Genomic DNA, 20,091 nt, shown 5'->3' with positions numbered 1-20,091 from the left:
TGAACCCTCTCCAGTTTTAGCACTTCCTTTCTAAGGTAAGGGACCCAAGACTGCTCACAATGCATGAAGTGAAGCCTCACCAGTGCTTGAGACAGTCTCAAAATTACACTCTTGCTTTTACTTTCTAGTCCTCTTGAAATGAATGTTAACATCACATTTGCCTTCCTCACCACAGACTTAACCTTCAAATTAACATTTAGGGAATCCTGCACAAGGGCTCCCAAGTCCCTTTTCACCTCAGTTTTTTATATTTTCTCTCCATTTAGGGAATTGTTAACTGTTTCATTTCTTCTACCAATGTGCATGACCATACACTTCTTGAGAGTGTATTCCATTTGCTCTTTATTTGACCAATCTGTCTAAGTTCTTCTGTAGCCTCTCTACTTTCTCAAAACTACCTGCCCCTCCACCTATCTTCATATCATTTATAAACTTTGTAACAAAACCATCAATTCCATCATCAAAATCATTGACATATAATGATATCATTGCAGTCATTAGAATGAGTTGCAATGTAAAAGGTGGACAAAATTGAAAAGGGTAAATACAGTACTGAAGGTGTTACATTTGAAAGCATGCAGTATATGGAATAAAGTAGATAAATTTGCAGCACAGTTACAGATTGGTGTATATGATGTTGTAGGCATCACTGAATCATGGCTGAAAGAAGGGTATAGCTGGGAGCTTAATGTCTAAGGATACACACTATATTGAAAGGATAGGCAGGAAGGCAGGGGGGTAGCATTGCTCTATCGGTAAAAAATGAAATGAAATAATTAGTAAGAGCTGACTTAAGGTTGGAAGGTGTTGAGTCATTGTGGATAGAGCTAAGGGACTGCAGGGGTAAAAGAAAACCCTGATGCAGTTAAATACAGACCCCCAAAAAGTAGTAAGGAAGTGGTCTACAAATTACAACAGGAGATAGAAAATGCATGCCAAAAGGGCAATGTTACAATAGCCATGGGGGATTACAATATGCAGTGTAGAAGACACTAACAGTATGGCGGAAGTTCCAGGTGTTAGGGGTCATGAAGTGTGTGAAGTTACTATAATTAGGGAGAAGCTTCTTGGGAAACTAAAAGGTCTGAAGGTAGATATGTCACCTGGACTAGATGATGTACAGACCCGGGTTCTGAAAGAGGTGGCAGAAGAGATTGTGGAGGCATTAGTAATGATCATACAGGAATCACTAGATTCTGGAATGGTTTTGGAAGATTGGAAAATTGCAAATGTCATTCTACTCTTCAAGAAGGGAGAGAGACAGAAGAAAGGAAATTATAGGCCAGTTAGTGTGACCTCGGTGACTGGGAAGATGTTGGAATCAAATGTTAAGGATGTGGTTTCGGGGTACTTGGAGGCACATGATACAATAGGCTGTAGTCAGCATGGTTTCCTCAAGGGAAAATCTTGCCTGACAAATCTGTTGGAATTCTTTGAAGAAATAACAAGCAAGATGCACAAAGAAGGATGGGTTGCTGTTCTGTATTTGGATTTTCAGAAGACTTTTGACAAGGTGTCGCACATGAGGCTGCTTAACAAGCTATGAGCCCATGGTATACAGAGAAGATTCTAGATTGTCTAGCTGACAGTCCTGGCAGTCAGTCTAGCTGACTGACAGGAAACAAAGAGTGGAATTAAGGTAGCTTTTTCTGGTTGACTGCCAATGACAAGTGGTGTTCCACAGTGGTCTGTGTTAGGACTGATTCTTTTATGTTATATGTTATTGATTTGGATGATGGAATTGATGACTTTGTTGCAAAGTTTGCAGACAATGTGAAGGTAGGTAGAGGGCAGGTAGCTTTAAGGAAATAGGCTACAGAAGGTCTTTGACAGATTAGGAGAATGGGCAAAGAAGCAGCATATGGAATAAAGTGTCAGGATGTATAAGGTAAAAGTAATGAAAGAGTTGACTATTTTCTGAACGGAGAGGAAATACAAGAAAACTGAGGTGCAAAGGGACCTAGATTCCCTAAAGGTTAATTTGTAATAATTCCTTTTACTCCATTGCAATACTAATACGTCTGACTTTAGCTACTCCTTCTCAAATTTCAAGGTGTATTCAATCATATTATGATCACGTTCCCCAAGCGTTCTTTTACCTTAAGCTCTCTAATCACATCTGGTTCATTACTCAACACCCAATCCAGAATAAATGATCACCTGGTGGGCTCAACCACGCTGCTCTAAAAAGCCATCTCACAGGCACTCTAGAAATTTGCCCACCTGAATCTAGCACCAACCTGATTTTCCCAATCTACCTATGTACTGAAGTCGCCCATGACTATCGTAACATTGCCCTTTTGGCATAAGTTTTCTCTTTCCCATTGTAACTTGTAGACCACACCCTTACAACTGTTTGGAGGTCTATATACAACTCCCACCAGAGTTTTTTTTTATCCTTGTAGTTCCTTAGCTCTACCCTCAATGATTCAACCACTCCCGAACCTATTTCACCTCTTTCTAATGATTTCATCTCATTTTTTACCAACAGAGCAACACCACACCCTCTGCCTTCTTGTCTGTCCTTTTGATACAATGTGTATCCTTGGACATTAATTTCACAGCTATAATCTTTTTTCAGCCATGACTCAGTGATGCCTAGAACATCATACAAACCAATCTGCAACTGCATCACAAGTTCATCTGCCTTATTCCATATACTGTGCGCATTCAAATATAAGACCTTCAGTCTCATATTCACCCTTTTCAATTTTCTCTGCCTGTTACATTGCAACTCATTCTGTTGACTGCAATATTGCCCTGTCAACAGCCTCTCCTCACTACACATTGCCCCTGTTTGTAAACCAGCTACCTCACCTTCAGCACTATCATCCACCTTTCCTACAATAATTCTTGCTTTGAATTATACACAGCTCAGGACACTAGTCGCATCATGCTCAACCTTTTGATTCCTAACTTTGTCTGAGGTTTTACCAACATCTGTCTCCACAACTTCTCCACTAACTGTCCATTCAATCTAGTTTCCACCCCTCTGCAACTCTAGTTTAAACCCAACCATGCTGCATTAACAAACCTTCCTGCTATGATACTACTCCCCCTCCAGTTCAGATGCAAGCTGTTCCTTCCTTCTTTTCAGGTTCCATCTTCCCTGGAAGAGAGCCAAATGATCAAAAAAAAATGTTATGTCCTCCCTCTTACACCAACTCCTTAGCGACGTAGTAAACTAGATAATCTTCCTATTTCTGGCCTCACTAGCTCATGGCACGGGTAGCAATCCAGAGATCGCAACTCTAGAGTCCTACCCTTAAACTTAGCACCTAACTCCCTGAACTCCCTATGCAGAACCTCATCACTTGTCATTACTCATGTCATTGGTACCTACTTGGATCACCGCTTCTGGCTGCTCACCCTCCAACTTAAGAATGCTGAGGACTCGATCCGAGATACCCCAGAACCTGGCACTTGGGAGGCAACATACCATCCAGGAACCTCGTTCTCACCCACAGAAACTCCTGTCTACTACCCTAACTAATGAATCCCCTGTCACCGTCATATGCCTCTTCTCCCTCCTTCTCTTTTGAGCCACAGAGCCAGATTCAGTTCCAGAGACCTGACCACTGTGACTTTCCACTGTTAGGCCACCCCACCCCCCCAACAGTATCCAAAGTGATATTACTGCTGTTGAGGGGGGTGGCCACAGGAGTACTGAGCGCTGGCCTCTTACCTCCTTTCCCTTTCCTGACTGTCACTCAGTTTTCTGCGTCCTGTAAGTGTGTAACTACCTCTCTATAGGGGTGTATCGGGTGTCAGGGAGGGGTAGCACCTCTGGTGGGGTAACATGTCGCGTCCTTTTCAGGGCGGTTTGTCCACCTTTGGTCCCCGCCTGGCACTCAACTCTCACCTGTGGCTCCCCATAGCTGTTTGCATGCGACAGCAGCCACATCCCGGGCAACAGCTTCGACAAGCCAGCTAAATCAGGTGAGGGTAGCCAACGGGTCTCAAATCCTTGGTGAGATAGGGAGTTGTCTATCCCAGAATATGAACACAGACTCCGGCGGATTGAGTGGACGAGACCAATGGAAGGTCCAACGGTCAAGAACGCAGTCTCTGCAAGCGTTGTGGAACGTGTAGAGCAGGACAAGACACAGAAGACGTCCTGGTCACCCACTGCGCTTAGTCCCATCTCCAGCCATCTCGACTTAGTTTTGCCACTGGATCCAGATGAGAATTGGGAAGAGAGAGTGAGGCTGAAGCTGTGCAACTCTCCCCTCACTTAAATCCAAATCATGCGCTAGTCTCGACACCATCATAATGGTGTTGTGGTCCTCATCGATGACAATGATGGACGAACATGACTGACCTCTCTATATGTCCGATCTATCACCCCCTCAGCCTCCTGAATGATCCGATGTTCATCCAGTTCCAGCTCCAACTCCTTAATGCAGATTGTTGGAATCTGCAGCTGGATGCACTTCTTGCAGTTGTAATCGCCAGGGACACTGGAGGTCTCCCTGTCTTCCCACATTCCGCAAGAGGAGCATTCCATTACCCTGCCTGGCAGCTCTACTGTCCTAGCTGAGGAGATATAAAGAAGGGAAGGGAAAAAAACTTCTTAACCTTCCTTTTCTTTAATTTCTCTGACTGAAGTCTCCTTCTGTTGAAGCCTCGAAGAGCTAAAGCCTCAAGATCACCTCTCTGACTCTGTCCACTCTGACGACGGCCACTGTAACAATGGCCGCTGCATTGGTCCCTGCCTTCCTTTAATTTGCTCTTGCTAATCAATCCCAAATACCAACTGGTCATTGGTCAAAGCTCTCTTTCACTGTAGCGACCCGCTGCTGGCTTTTCGATTTGGGTAGTGGACCTGAGTGAAATCCTCTCCTCTCAAAATTTCTGATGTCCGGATTGGTCACTAATCAAAGCTCTTTTTCATTGGCACTCACGTGGCCCACCGCTATGTCTGCCTTTTTGTCAGAGACATGGAACAGTCCACGTTCCATGTAACACACACAATGCGCTGGAGGAGCTCAGACTGTGAAGACTGATGAAGGATCTCAGCCCGAAATGTTACTTATTCCTTTCCGGAGATACTGCCTGACCTGCTGATCTCCTCCGGAACTTTGTGTCTATTGCTTTAGATTTCCAGCATCTACAGTACCTCTTGTGTCCGCATTTGTAATGCTCCCCAACTCCTTCTCTGCTACATTTACAAATGCATTGGTGCTGCTTTCTGCACCTATGCTGAGTTCAACAATTTCATCAACTTTGACTCCAACTTTCATCCTGCCCTCAAATTTACTTCGTCCAGCTCTGACTCCTCTTTCCCATTTCTGGATCTTGATGTCTCCATCTCTGGAGATAGATTATCTATGAACATCTTTTACAAACCTGCCTACTGATTCTCACATTGATTTGATGAAACTTCTTCGTAGCCTATCGCTTGTAAGAATGCTATTCCTTTCTCTCTGTTCCTCTGCCTCCACTGCATTTGTTCTTAGGATGAGGGTTTCCATACCAAGACATCTGAGATGTCCTTTTTTCAGAAAACAAGGTTTCCCCTTCCATCACAATCAATGCTACCCTCATCTGTATCTTCTCCATCTCTCACACACCCTATCAGCCTCCACCCACTAACATGACAGGTATAGGGTTCCCCTTGTCTTCACCTACCACCCTATGAGCCTCTGCATCCATCATTCTCTGAAAACTCTGCCATCACCAGTGGGATTCCACCACCAACACAGTACTCCCCCCTTCCCCTCTCTGCTTTCCGCAGGCATCGGTTTCTCCATCACTCCTTTGTCCACTCTCCCTCCCCCCGATCACCTTTCAGCACTTGCAAGGCCACATCCACAGAAGGCCACCAATCTGTCATGACTATACAACCTCAACCTTAGTCGAATGCAGAAAAGATCAATGTTCAAATATCTGGCAGAATTGATAGATCGATGTGATTTATTCTATTTCAAATCAAACATAAGTTCAACAAGAAATAGAGAGTAAACTGAACTAATTCTGGTAAAATGGCTGTTTGAGCACATTCATTGATCTTGTGCCAAGTTCCTAAAGGGAGATCGTTGTTCTTAAATCAAACAGTGGTGTCAATCCAAATTTTCTAAATTGAAACCTAAGAGTGAAATCAGGGTTGAAGATATATGCTTCCCTCCATAGTTCCAAGTGTAGCGAAATAAGATACAAATCACAAAAGGTCAGGGTGTAAATAAACATTCTGGAATTTGCACACATGTAAAGTGCTTTAGTGTATTCTATAAATATTAAAGGCTTTCTCCCCCTCACACACTTCCAAATATAGTTTTTTTCACTAGGGTGGTCACAGAGATTTGCTTTTCATTCTCATGGTAAAACTTATCACAGGTTATCTTGGATTCAGAATATTTTGCCAGAGGCTGAGGCAAAATGACCTGCCATCCCAATAAAACTTCACAATTAATTATTTTTAACCTCATCAACCATTGGAATGAATATGTATGCTACTATCAAAAAGAAGCGTGAAGTATACAACGAGCATTTGGTAGAACTGATTCGGTAATTTTATAAGTATGTACAGTATATTTGGGTGGCAGGGTGCCAATACTTCTTTACCAGTGTAAGGCACTCCTTCCCTCTGTTAGCCTACAGTCACCCTTGGGCAAAGTGTAGCACCTGCTTTGCACCCCTCCACCCCCGATTAGGGTCACATGAAGCATGGGAGCAGGTAGTGGATAGTCTTAAGAGTAGCTGGTGCATATCACAAGTCCTGGTTATGCGACCACTGATGCCAGGCAATCTCTGAAGAACATTGATAATGGCAGTGTTGTAAAGACTCTGTCCAGAAGAAGGCAATGGAAAACCACTTCTGTAAAAAAAAATGGTCAAGAAAATTCATGGTCATGTTTTCCTTAAGGGAAAATCTTGTCTGACAAAGCTGTTGAAATCCTTTAAGGAGTTTACAAATAGGATAGATAAAGGGAATGCCGTGGATGTTGTATATTTGGATTTTCAGAAGGCCTTTGTCATAATGCCACACATGAGGCTGCTTACCAAGTTGAGAGCACAAGGTGCTACAGGAAACTTACTAGCATGGCTAGAATATTGGCTGATTGATAGTAGACAGCGAGTGGGAGTAAAAGGATCCTTGTCTGGTTGTCTGCCAGTGACTAGTGGTGTTCTGCAGGGGCCGGCGTTGGGACCACTTCTTTTATGCTGTATATCAATGATTTTTTTGTGAAGGAATAGATGGCTCTGTTGCCAAGTTTGCAGATGATACAAAGATTGGTGGAGGGGCAGATAGTGTTGTGGAAACAGGAAGGCTGCAGAAGGACATAGACAGATTAGGAGAATGGGCAAAAAAGTGGCAAATGAAATACAATGTTGGAAAATGCATGGTTATGCACTTTGGTAGAAGAAATAAATGCGCAGACTAATTTCTAAACAGAGAGAAAATCCAAAAATCAGAGATGCAAAGGGATTTGGGAGTTCTTGTGCAGAACACCGTAAAGGTTAACTTGCAGGCTGAATCTGTGGTGAGGAAGGCAAATGCAATGTTAGCATTTATTTCAAGAAGTCTAGAATACAAGAGCAGGGATGTGATGCTAAGTCTTTATAAGGTACTGGTGAGGCCTCACCTTGAGTTTTGTAAACAGTTTTGGGCTCATTATCTAAGAAAAGATGTGCTGGCATTGGAGAGGGTTCAGAGGAGGTTCAGAAGGATGATTCTGGGAATAAAAGGGCTGTCATATGAGACACATTTGATTGCTCTGGGCCTGTACTCACTGGAATTTCGAAGGATTGGGGGGGATCTCACTAAAACCTTTTGAAGGTTGAAAGGCCTAGACAGGGTAGATGTGGAAAGGATGTTTCCCATGGTGGGGGAGTGTAGGACAAGAGGCCACAGCCTCAGGATAGAGGGGGATCCATTTAAAACAGAGATGTGGAGAAATTTCTTTAGCCAGAGGGTGGCGAACTTGTGGAATTTGTTACCACAGGTAGCTGTAGAGGCCAAGTCGCTGGGTCTATTTAAAGCGGAGATTGATAGGTTCTTGTTTGGCCACAGTATCAAAGGTTATGGGGAGAAGGACGGTGAGTGAGGCTGAGGAGGGGAGAAAGGGATCAGCTAAGGGAATGGCAGAGAAGGCATGATGGACCAAATGGCCTAATCTTACTCCTATGTCTTATGGAAAGGCCATGATCACCTACATCATACGACACAACACATAATTAATGAACTAACAGTACATTATATTTCAAACAGTATTGTATTAAAAATCTACAAAGAGGAAATTGACAATAAGTAAAATGTGATATGGGGATTTGCATGGCATTTAAGAAAAAGTATTGCCTACTGCAGAAGATTTGTAGTATTGCTGGTATTTCAACAACAGCAACGAATCTAAAACTCAATTTAATATTAATTTTTCAAATATGACTGTCTCAGTAGTATAGCTACAAATTGATTTATCAACTGTAGTATCAAATTTCTGTTTCTGACATTTGATCTTATACATCTAACACATCAACACTCTAGTTACTTAATTTAAAAAACTAGTATAAAAATGTCAAAATCTACTGATGTGTAAACAGCTAATTAATTATTTCACAATTCGTTAAACCTGTTTTAGAAACTTTACATATATAACACACATATAACAATAAGATTTAAATACTAAATATAATATAGAGAAAAATAGATTCTGACCACTTTGTCTTCCTGGAATCCCAGAAAGCAAGATGATGGAGATAGGCAGCAGGAAACAAAAGGGAAAGAAAAGAAAATATTTATTCGAGCACGGTAGTTTAGAATAAAACATTCAAGTAACAGCGTTCACAGAATATAAAATACTCAAGATTCAAAGTACATTTATTATCAAAGTATGTATGCAGTATACAACCCTGAGATTAGCCTTCCCACAGACAGCCATAAAACATTGAAATCCATGGACCATTCAAAGAAAAAGATCAAATCCCCATCCCTGCACAAAGAAAAATCAGAGAAACAGCAAGAGAGCCAAAACACAGAGTATAAAACACAAAATTGAAAGAGACCAGGCATATTCAGTTCAGCTAAGTTCAGTTCAATCTTGTGCTGTGTCAGTACAGTCGACGTTCGGGTGTCCTGCCCAAGGGTTTCAGCTCGAAACGTCAACTGTACTTTTTTCCATAGATCCTGCCTGGCCTGCTGAGTTCCTCCAGCATTTTATGTGTGTTATTGTGCACCTAATATTTTCTGTTTCTTTATTTTTTTTGTGACGTCATTGAATTCCAAAATAATCATATTTGTTCCTCTGTTCAAAATCATATATATGCTGAACAAGCAAAGTAGTTATAATGCCTTGGTGCATTAAAAGCCAATCCATTTTATCCTTATAAGTTTAATAAGTCATTAATTAACCAGGACACTCCATCAGCAAACTTTGGAATTACACTATGAATTATGGGGTCAATATCAATGGGATATTTATGTGTTGCAGTTTATGGTGGGAAGAATATTATTTTATGTACTTAAGCACAATTCTTGAAAATGTATTGAAGTCCATAGAGGATTTTGTCAAAGCTACAAATTCAGATAAAATGGGAATTAATAGTCCTTGTTCCCCTTCTTGACATTTTCAAAGGAGCATCTCAGAATTTTTCCAAAACTTTAGGTCACTCTGGCCTCAAAATTTCCATGTTCTAAGCAATTCCAAGACCTAACTAATATGATTGGGACTCAATAAGCAGGAGAGCTAAGGTACCGGTGATCCGTTTCCATCCAGGGGGTCAGTGTGGACATGGTGGAGGATTACAAATACCTGGGGATACGAATTGACAATAAACTGGACTGGTCAAAGAACACTGAGGCTGTCTACAAGAAGGGTCAGAGCCGTCTCTATTTCCTGAGGAGACTGAGGTTCTTTAACATCTGCCGGACGATGCTGAGGATGTTCTATGAGTCTGTGGTGGCCAGTGCTATCATGTTTGCTGTTGTGTGCTGGGGCAGCAGGCTGAGGGTGGCAGACACCAACAGAATCAACAAACTCATTCGTAAGGCCAGTGATGTTGTGGGGATGGAACTGGACTCTCTCGCGGTAGTGTCTGAAAAGTGGATGCTGTCTAAGTTGCATGCCATCTTGGTCAATGTCTCCCATCCACTACATAATGTACTGGGTGGGCACAGGAATACATTCAGCCAGAGACTCATTCCACCCAGATGCAGCACTGAGCGTCATAGGAAGTCATTCCTGCCTGTGGCCATCAAACTTCACAACTCCTCCCTTGGAGGGTCAGACACCCTGAGCCAATAGGCTGGTCCTGGACTTATTTCATAATTTACATATTACTATTTAGCTATTTATAGTTCTATTACTATTTATTATTTATGGATCAACTGTAACGAAAACCAATTTCCCCTGGGATTAATAAAGTATGACTATGACTATGACTATGACTATGACTATAAAGTAACAGACTTCTAGAAATTATTCTGTGAAAATAACTTGAAGCAATTTTTTTTTTAAACCTTAAATAAAAAGGGACAATGATTTATAATGCAGCAGGTCAGGCAGCTTCTATGGAAAGAGAAAGAGTTTAAGATTTTAAACATTTAAACTTAAACATTTCAAGTCTAAGATTGCCAGTCACATGTTTCAATTTTTTTATGTGTTGAACTTAAACTCGTTACCTTTAATAATAATAAATTGCCAGATTTTACCCAGTGTAAGAAATACTCAAAAAGCGCAAAGAGCCCATGAGATGGAAAGGAGTATGGTAAATTAAATTCAAAACTGGCTTAACAGTAAAACCTAAAGATGGAAAGATAATTTTCTGACTGGAAGACTGTTACCATTGATGTTCTATTGGACTGAAAACTCAGTACTTTGATTTGAACTTAAGTAACACAATAAAGACATTTGCTGATGATTCAAAAGATGGACATGTGGTTGTTAATGAAGACAAAAACTTTAGAGGACAGGATAAGTTGAGCCGAAAGGGGGCAAATGGCATTTAATCTAGGGAAATGCAAGGTAATACATATGGGGAGGGACAATGAGGCAAGGGAATATATAATATAGAGGATATTAAGTGCTGTGAAGAAAAAGGATGTTGGACAGTATGACAGATTTAAAAGGTACTAAAGCAAAATAATAAAATGCTTAATACGGGTGTTATTCTTTATTAGCCATTACATGGGATATAAGAACCAGGAGATTATGCCAAAACATTTTCTAATACTTGTTAAAACACTGTGTATAGTTAAGGTTTAAAAGATAGATCTGACTGCAATGGAGAGGGTCTACAGAAGGTTTATAAGGGTGTGGCCGGACAGGAACTATGTGGAAAGATAAATTTCAAGAAAAATTAGAGAGGAGAAGAAGAAAAATATATTCATGTAGATGGGAATATCGGTCTGGAATTCACTCCCTGAAAGGGTGGAAGAAGCAAAAGCTACAATCACGTTTACATAGTACTATGGTACGTACTTAAAGAGCCATGATCTGTACTAGAAGATAAGACTGGGTTACCACAAATATGATGGGATGAATTACCTCCTTCCGTGTCGGAGATACCCTGATTATTTAATATACTTTGTAGATACAGTTACAGTTTGTGCATAATCAAAATTCTATATCATATTCAAAGGGACTAAGAGCAGAACCATGTTTTTATGTTGTTAATGAGATGCCAGCCTCACTGGTAAGACCAGCACTTATTGCCCATCCTTAATCATCACTGAACTGAGTTCTTTGTTAACCCACTTCAGAGGGCAGGTACAGGTCAATGGGTTTGCAGTTACAAATGAGCCAGACCAAGAAAGGGAGTTTATTTCCTTCTTGAAACATTCTCATAAACAAGTTCAGTTGTCATTATCGTTCGGCTATTTCGTCATTACCAAAACTGAATTTGATTCTAAATTTACTTGACTAACTGAATTTAAATTATTTTGCTGCTACTGTGAGCTCATAACCCTCATCACCAGTCTAGGACTATAGATTATTAATGCAGTAACATGAGAAACTTGCTGCCATGGGATTACCATTACTGGAGTTATACTGACTGGATAGATGTGTGTCCATTGGGTTAATGTGTAAAGTATCCAATTTTCAAAGTTCAAAGTAAATTTATTATCGCAGTACTTGTATGTCATCATATACAACCCTGCGATTCATTTTCTTGCAGGCACACTCAGTATATCCAGTAAACATGATAGAGTCAATAAAAGACCACACCCTACATGGTGAATAACTTTAGGGCAAATTCAACAAACTGTGCAAATACCAAAGAAATAAAAGAAGTAATAATAATAAATAAATAAACATTAAATATTGAGAACATGAGATGAAGATTCCTTGAAAATGAGTCCACAGTTGTGGGAACAGTTCAGTGATGGGGCAAGTGAGATGAGTGAAGTTATCCCCTCTGTTGAAGGGTAATAACTGTTCCTGAACCTGGAGGTGTGAGTCCTGCGGCTCTCATACGTTTTTCCTGATGGAGGCAGCAAGAAGACCTGGGTGGTGGGGGTCCCTGATGACGGCTGCTGCTTTCCTGCAACAATACTCCGTGTAGGTGTGCTCAATGGTAGGGAGGGCTTTATCCATGATGGACTGGTCCATATCCACTACTTTTATAAGATTCTTCGTTCAAGAGCGTTGGTGTTTCCATACTAGGTCAATAAGCTCTACACCACACATCTAAAGAAATCTGTCAAAGTTTTAGATGCTATGCTGAATCTTTGTAAACTCTAAAGAGGCACTGCTGTGCATTCTTCAAAATTGCCTTTACATGCTGGGTGCAAGACAGATCCTCTGAAATAGTAACACTGGGAAATTCAAAGTTGCTGATCCTCTCCACCTCTGATCCCATGATAAAAACTGGCTCATTGACCTCTGGTTTCCTCCTCCTGAAGTCAATAATCAGCTCCTTGGTCTTGCTGACACTGACTAAGAGATTGTTGTTGTGGCACCACTCAGCTAGATTTTCAATCTCCCTCCTATATGCTGGTTCGTCACTACCTTTGATTTAGCCAACGGCAATGGTGTCATCAGCAAATTTAAAACTGGCATTGTAGCTGGGCTGAGCTACAGAGTCATAAGTATAAAGTGAATGGAGCAGGGGCTAAGCACACAGCTTTGCGGTGCAGCTGTGCTGATGGAGATTCTGGAGGAGGTTTTGTTGCCAATTCAAAGTGACTGGAGTCTGTAAATGAGTAAACCCAAGATCCAATTGCACAAGGAGGAATTGAGGCCTTATTGATCAGCTTTGAGGGTATCATCATGTTGAATGCTAAACTGTGGTTGATAAAGTGAGAGGTTAAAGATCTCAGTGAACACAGCAGCCAGTCAATCAGCACAGGTCTTTAATACTCTACCAGGTACCCCATGTGGGCTGGATGCTTTCCATGGATTCACCCTCATGAAGGATCCTCTCACGTAGGCCTCAGGTACTGAAATCATAGAGTCATCAGGATCTATGGAAGTTTGTGATGGTTCCTCCATGCTTTGATGATTGAAGTGAGCATAGAAGGCATTGAGCTCGCCTGGAAACAAAGCCCTGTATGTCTCTTGATTTCACTTGGTAATATGTGATAGCATTGAAACCTGTTGAGCTTACTTCATTGATTCAAGTTTAGTCCAGAATTGCTCTGTTGCCCATCAGTTGGCTTTCTTGAGATTGTACCTGGATCTCTTGTAACTTTCTTGGTCACCAGATTTGACTGCCTCTGGTCTGGCCCTCAGCAGATTGCAGATCTCATGGTTCACCCATGGCTGCTGGATGGGCAAGACTGAATGATTTTGTGGGGACACACTCATCTATAACTATGTTTATAAAGTTCATGGCAAATGTGGTGTATTCTTTCAGATCCAGAGATGAGTCCTTGAACACAGCCCGGTGTACTGTCTCGAAGCAATCCCATTCCTCCCGCAGCACCTCTCTGTTGTCCTAATCTCTGGAGCCTTGCTGTCTAGACACTGCCAGTAGCAGGTAGGAGAAGGATGGCCAGATAATCAGATTTACCGAAATGAGGCCTGGGTATGAAACGGTAAGCATTCCTTATTTTAGCATAACAGTGGTCTAGTGTGTTGAGACCTTTGGTGCTGCAAGTTATATGCTGAAGGTAACTGGGCAAGGATTTCTTCAAACAAGCCTGATTTAAATCTCTGAATATGATTTGAAATGTATTAGAATGGACTATATCTTGTTTGGAGATGGCATCATGCAGCAGCTCAAGCGCCTGATTATAGTTGGCAATTGGTGGTTTGTAAACTGCAGTTAGGGTCACAGAAGAGAACTCTCTTGGTACATAGAATGGTTGGTATTTGATCATGAGGTGTTCCAGGTCGGGAGACACAAGTATGACAAAAGCGCCACATCGGAGCACCACAGAGATTATCATGAAACACACCCCCATATTTTGGCTTTTCCAAATCTGCAGTTCAGTCCACCCTGCGTATTGAGAAGCCTTCGGGTCGCATTGCTCTAGCTGGTGTACACAGAGCAAGCTGCGCCTCAATACAACACAGACTGCGACAATTCCTCATTTCCCTATGATACTTGCCTTTAGGTCTTCAATTTAGTTCTACAATTGCTATCAAGATGCCTGGTCGAGGTGGCTTCATCCCTCTGCGTTTCAACCTGGCTTGGAGTCCCCCAACACCACCCCCCCCCCCCCAACCTCCTGCCTTGCTTCCGGCCATAGTAATGAACCTTCGTCCGCTTAAAGCTGCTGAACCTGCTTGCTTGAGAGTTAAGTCCGTCAAGTCCTTCAGAAGATCGTAAAATCTATAGTTCATTTTGTTGGTTCAAAAGTCCGTTGCTTAAAGGGAAATTACATGCTAAAGATTACAATGAGAGTAATTCAAAAGAGATACATTTAGAAGTTTTGTATGTAGCCCATAGAAGGTCGTCATGGTTCACTTGTTGCCATCTTAGAATCAATTTTATGTGTAAAGTATCTTCCAAAAATTTTCAGTCATTTCCTTTGCAGCTGACAAGAGCTAAACATATCAAAGTTCTTGTTAAGTACTTTAGTCCTTAGTTGTACTTCTGAATGAAAATAATTCCAATATCATGAACTCAGAATGGTAAATGGTACTTGGTGGTTGAGGTGAATGGTTCTGAAACATTAAAAGGAAAGGTTGGTAAGTGAGTGATGGAGAAAAGAACAGAAACGCTTTTTGATAGGATGTGATGCATTAATATAGGAAAAGGATGATAAGGAGCATAATTAACCCATTGAACCTGCTGGAGTGAATAGTCTGAATTTGTGCTGTAAAATGTGATATACTTCTGTGTACAGGTAGAACAACCAATGTAGCAACTACTGAGGGTGTTCATCTCTTTCTAAAGCTGGCAATGTTCCAAATCAGATTCTTCTTCCTCATCTATCCATGAATGCAATGGATAGCCAAGCCAAGGAACAATAACTAAGATCGTTATTGTTTGTCAACGTCCAACACACTGGGACAAAATCATTACCCATTTGTCACTTGCTGTTTTAACCTGAAGTTTTGAGGACTTCTGAGGAGATGTGGTTGTCTGAGGTGGTCCTGGCTGGTTTTGAAACAACTCTAAGATGTGTGTAAGATGGCATTGTGACAGAACTTTGTCCAATCAAAGAAATGTTTCAAATTATGTGAGTCTCTTTACCCTTCTCTGTTCTCACTCCAGCCGTTGGATGCTTCAACAAAGGAGCTTTACTTGGGACTTTGGAAATAAATCTGGGCAATGGGGAAATTACTAAATCCCTCCAGACTGAATGATGACTAATGTCTTGAAAGGAAGAAGGTGCTGAATGCACCGCTAAGTATTTCATCCCTTCAAGGTATTTCTCATGTAAACGAATGACATAATAAAAATCATACTTTTATATTTAATTCCATCTTAAATATTTCCAGCTAGAGACACTTCTGAAGTAATTTCAAGTTGACAGTCAATAACAGTCCATAACGCCAATGCTAAGGCCATCAGAGGAGCAATATTTCAGTGAGATGCTTGCCCCCTCTACTTTGAACAACAGAAGAATTACGCCTGGTATTCTGACAATCCTTTCCTTTACTGAAAATCAGGTTCATTATCACTGATATATCACAAAATTTGTTGTTTAGTGGCAGCAGTACAGTGCAATATGTAAAAAATCACTGCAAATTACATTAAGAAATATAAAAATAAGAGGTGATCGTATAAAGTGTTCATCTAAGAAATGATGTGCTAGCATTGGAGAGGGTGTAGAGGAGGTTCCTCAGAATCATCCTGGGAATGAAATGCATGAGGAGCTTTAGATGGCTCCTGGCCTAAACTCGCTCAAGTTTAGAAGAATGATGGGAGATTTCATTGAAACCTATTGAAAGGCTTAGACAGAGTGGTTGTGGAAAGTTTGTTTCCTATAGTGGGGGGAGTCTTGGACCAGAGGGAACAGGCTCCGAATAGAAGCACACCCCTTTAGAACAGAGCTGAGGAGCCAGAGGGTGGGGGATCTGTGAAATCTATTGCCATAGACGGCTGTGGAGGACAAGTCAGTGGGAATATTTAAAGTGGAGGTTGATAGGATCTTGATAGGTTCAGCCTCTTGTGATGCTGGCTGTTACCTTGGTTTCCTCAGTACACAGGACATGCTCTCCAGCATACACCAAGGGATTTCAAGTCCCTTAAATTGAAATAGGAAACTTTTTCCTTCACCCCTGCAGCCTCTTTTCCCCAGAGCATACACAACAGGGCATCTGCCTTAAAGGGCACAGTCTTAAAGTCACACATGTCTTCCCCATTAACATATGCAGCACGTTGCCACACCTGAGTTGAATTCAACTTGAACCTGTTGGCAACTCACAGCTCCTACTTTAGGGGATATGTTTCAAAGAACTATTTCTCTCGTCTTTTTGGCAAACTTAAACATTTGATGAGGGATCCAATTAGACATAAGTAGTATACAGAGAGAGGGCTTATTTCTAAGTGAGAATCTCTGGCCGTTATTATATTTGTATCCATTGTGCAGAACTGACCCATCATTTCATTTACATTACAACAGTAGGTACACTTCAAAAGGCAGTAACTTTGGGATCTGAAATGGTCCATTAAAATATAGTTTTCTTCATATATTCATAGAGATTAGTTAAATTTGTGTTTTTTACATGACAATACAGCCACAGAATCAAAGAGGTTCACCATAAAAACTGCCCATTAAATCTGAATTGTATTGACTTTATTTCTTACATCCTTCAGATACATGAGGAATAAAAATCCTTACGTTACATCTCCATCTAAATGTGCAATGTGTAATTTATAGTAATTTGTAATAAATAGAATGTACAATTTGTCAGTGTGAATTGATCAGTCTGATGGTCTGGTGGAAGAAGCTGTCCCAGTACCTGTTGGTCCTGGCTTTTATGTTGCAGTACCATTTCCCGGACGGTAGCAGCTGGAACAGTTTGTGGTTGGGGTGACTCAGGTCCCCAGTGGTCCTATTTTCGCCTACTGACCCTATCCAAGAGCAATCAGCTACTCATCCCCTGCTTTTTAGCTCTGAGTTCCTTTCATGTAATTTTCCAGTTTCCAGTTTCTTTGAGAATGCCACGTTTGGATCATTAACATTCCAGATCCTCGGCATTCCTTGTGTAGAAATGATATTTTTGCTATAAATGATAATTCTGGTTCTTTACTGTTCCACCATTAGGGAGAGCTTTTCTATCTCCATGACCTCATCATAATCTCCTCTTTTCCAGGAGACAGGAATCTTACTCCTCAGTCCCCCCTCCCACACACCCTCCAAAGTCTATACGTATTTGTAACTAAAGTATCACTTCGGTAAATCTCATCTATATCCTCTCAATACCTTTCAAACCTTGCCTACAATGTTTAGCCAGAGATAGGCACAATATACTGTACGTATTGTGGCAGAGGCCATGCTTTTGTAGGCTCATTATGAATGCCTTGCTTTGTACTCTATTCCTTCAATTGTAAAACCCAGGAGCAGTTTTTATTAGAAACTGCTTTTTACACTCAGTAGCCACATTTTAGATACACCTGTGCACTTGCTTGTTAATGCAAATGTCTAATCAGCCAATCATGTGGCAGCAACTTAGTGCATAAAAGTATGCAGATGGGGTCAAGAGGTTCACGTGTTCTTCAGGAAAACATTAGAATAGGGGAAGAAATGACTGAAGTGATTTTGATCATGGAATGATTGTTGATAACAAAAAGGTTGGTTTGAACATCTCAGAAACTGCTGATATCCTGGAATTTTCGTGCACTACAGTCTCTAGAGCTCACAGAGAATGGTGCAAGAAGCAAAAAAAAAACATCCAGTGAGCAGCATGCAATTTGCAAATTGTATTTAATTGGAAGGGATTTTTTTAATGAAGTGATAGAGTGGATGATGGATCAAGTGTTGTTAGTAAGATAGTCAAATGCAAATGTTGGCATTTATTTCAAGAGTAATAGAAGATAAAAGCAAGGAGGTAACATTGAGGATTTATAAGACTCTAGTCAGGCCGCACTTGGAGTATTGTCGACAGTTTTGGGCCCCATATCTCAGAAAGGATGCATTGTCATTGGAGAGAGTCCAGAGGAGGTTCATGAGGTTGGTTCTGGGATTGAAGGGGTTAACATATGAAGAGCATTTGGAGTTTGGGTCTGTTCTCATTGGAATTTAGAAGAATGTGCGGGGATCTCATTGCGGTGCAGTAGATGTGGAGAGCATGTTTCCTATGGTGGGGGTATCCAGATTCAAAACTGAGGGGCAACCTTTTAGAACAGAGGTAAGGAGGAATTCCTTTAGCCAGAGAGTAGTAAATCTGTGGAATGCTCTACCACAGACTGCAGTGGAGGCCAAAATCATGGGTATATTTAACGTAGAAGTTGATAGTTTCCTGATTGGTCAGGGTATCAAAGAATATAGCGAGAAGGCAGGTGTATGGGATTGAGTGGGATCCGGGATCAGCCCTTATGGAATGGCAGACTCAATGGGCTGGATGACCTAATTCTGCTCCTATGTTGTATGGTATGGTGATAAGATGAATCTCAGAGTTGTATATGGTATACATACTTTGATAATATATTGACTTTGAAGCTTTATAACTTGCTAAATACATGTGTCCAGATCTGGTGCTTCAAACCTAAATCTCAGGTTTTGGCAAATCTCATTTATTTGCTCTGCTAATTTGGCTACATAGTTTTTTTCTTTCGAGTAGGTTGGGATATAAAATTGGTTTGCTGTCATGCCAATAGTGTGTAATGATACTAAATTACTTTAGGTGGTTTGTACAGGACAAATAGAAGGAACAGAAAAACAGAAATTGCAAATGTTCTTTGGCAACAGCACATTCAGAAATACAGATGCTCAAAGCATCCACAGCTACACTAAATCATTATACATAATTGAAAAAGATCGATATTCTCATTGATTTTATACTGATTTGAAAACTGGTGAATGAGTTTCTGAAATGGTTTAAAAGATAAACAGTGTATCAATCCAACAATCAAGAAAAAATTCAATATTAATAAACAACTTTGACAGAGAGGACAAAATGAAAGAGTTATATAAACACAAACAATTCTGCAGATGCTGCAAATTCAGAGTAACACACACAAAATGCTGGAGGAACTCAGCAGGTCAGGCAGCATCTGTGGAAAGGAATAAAGACTCAATGCTTTGAACAGTTGAACTTGAGTGAGGTTCAACCTCAGAACTTCAAGGTAATGAAATCGTCAGGTGTTCCCAACTTTTTTTATGCCATGGACCCCTACCATTAACCATGTGGTCTGTGGCCCCAGGTTGGAAACACCTGATTTATATTCAGATGAGAAATGATTTGCGGAAACATATGGCCAGCACAGTCAATGTTGCCCAAATTCCCAAATTCTAGATTCTGACTATGTCTTAAGAAAGTAGTGAAGGCAGGAACGAAATAAAGAAAAACGTAACAGGCATTGAATCATCACAAGCTTTAATCACACCGTTCTTCATCTCATCTGCATTGTTAGAAGCAATGTGGGAAGAAGTTTCTCATCCCCTCAGCAAGGGACTGGCATATGACAGGGGTAGATCATAGCGACAGAGAGGAGAAACCGTACAGACTTTGGAAAATTTGGTTATAATCAAATATAGATTCAAAGAAAAGTAAAGGAAGGAAGAAGTAAACAATTTTGCTCCACAGATTGATA

At 40.9% G+C, this 20,091-nt stretch overlaps 1 protein-coding gene across 23 annotated transcripts in view; it reads right to left on the bottom strand.

Annotated features, from left to right (window-relative positions):
• Positions 1-20,091, bottom strand: part of rims2a (regulating synaptic membrane exocytosis 2a) — a 1,105,394-nt gene that overhangs the window by 721,437 nt on the left and 363,866 nt on the right. For 10 of the 23 annotated variants that reach the window (XM_072262764.1, XM_072262846.1, XM_072262801.1 and 7 more), the window contains one exon: positions 8,657-8,668. The exons of the other annotated variants lie outside the window; for them this stretch is intronic. In XM_072262764.1, coding sequence (XP_072118865.1) covers positions 8,657-8,668 — 12 coding nt within the window. The remainder of the gene's footprint in view (positions 1-8,656; positions 8,669-20,091) is intronic. 23 annotated transcript variants of the gene reach the window in all.

The sequence above is a fragment of the Mobula birostris genome, chromosome 1 (assembly GCF_030028105.1).
Source record: "Mobula birostris isolate sMobBir1 chromosome 1, sMobBir1.hap1, whole genome shotgun sequence".
Lineage (NCBI taxonomy): Eukaryota > Metazoa > Chordata > Chondrichthyes > Myliobatiformes > Myliobatidae > Mobula > Mobula birostris.
This window is presented reverse-complemented; position numbering and strand designations above follow the sequence as displayed.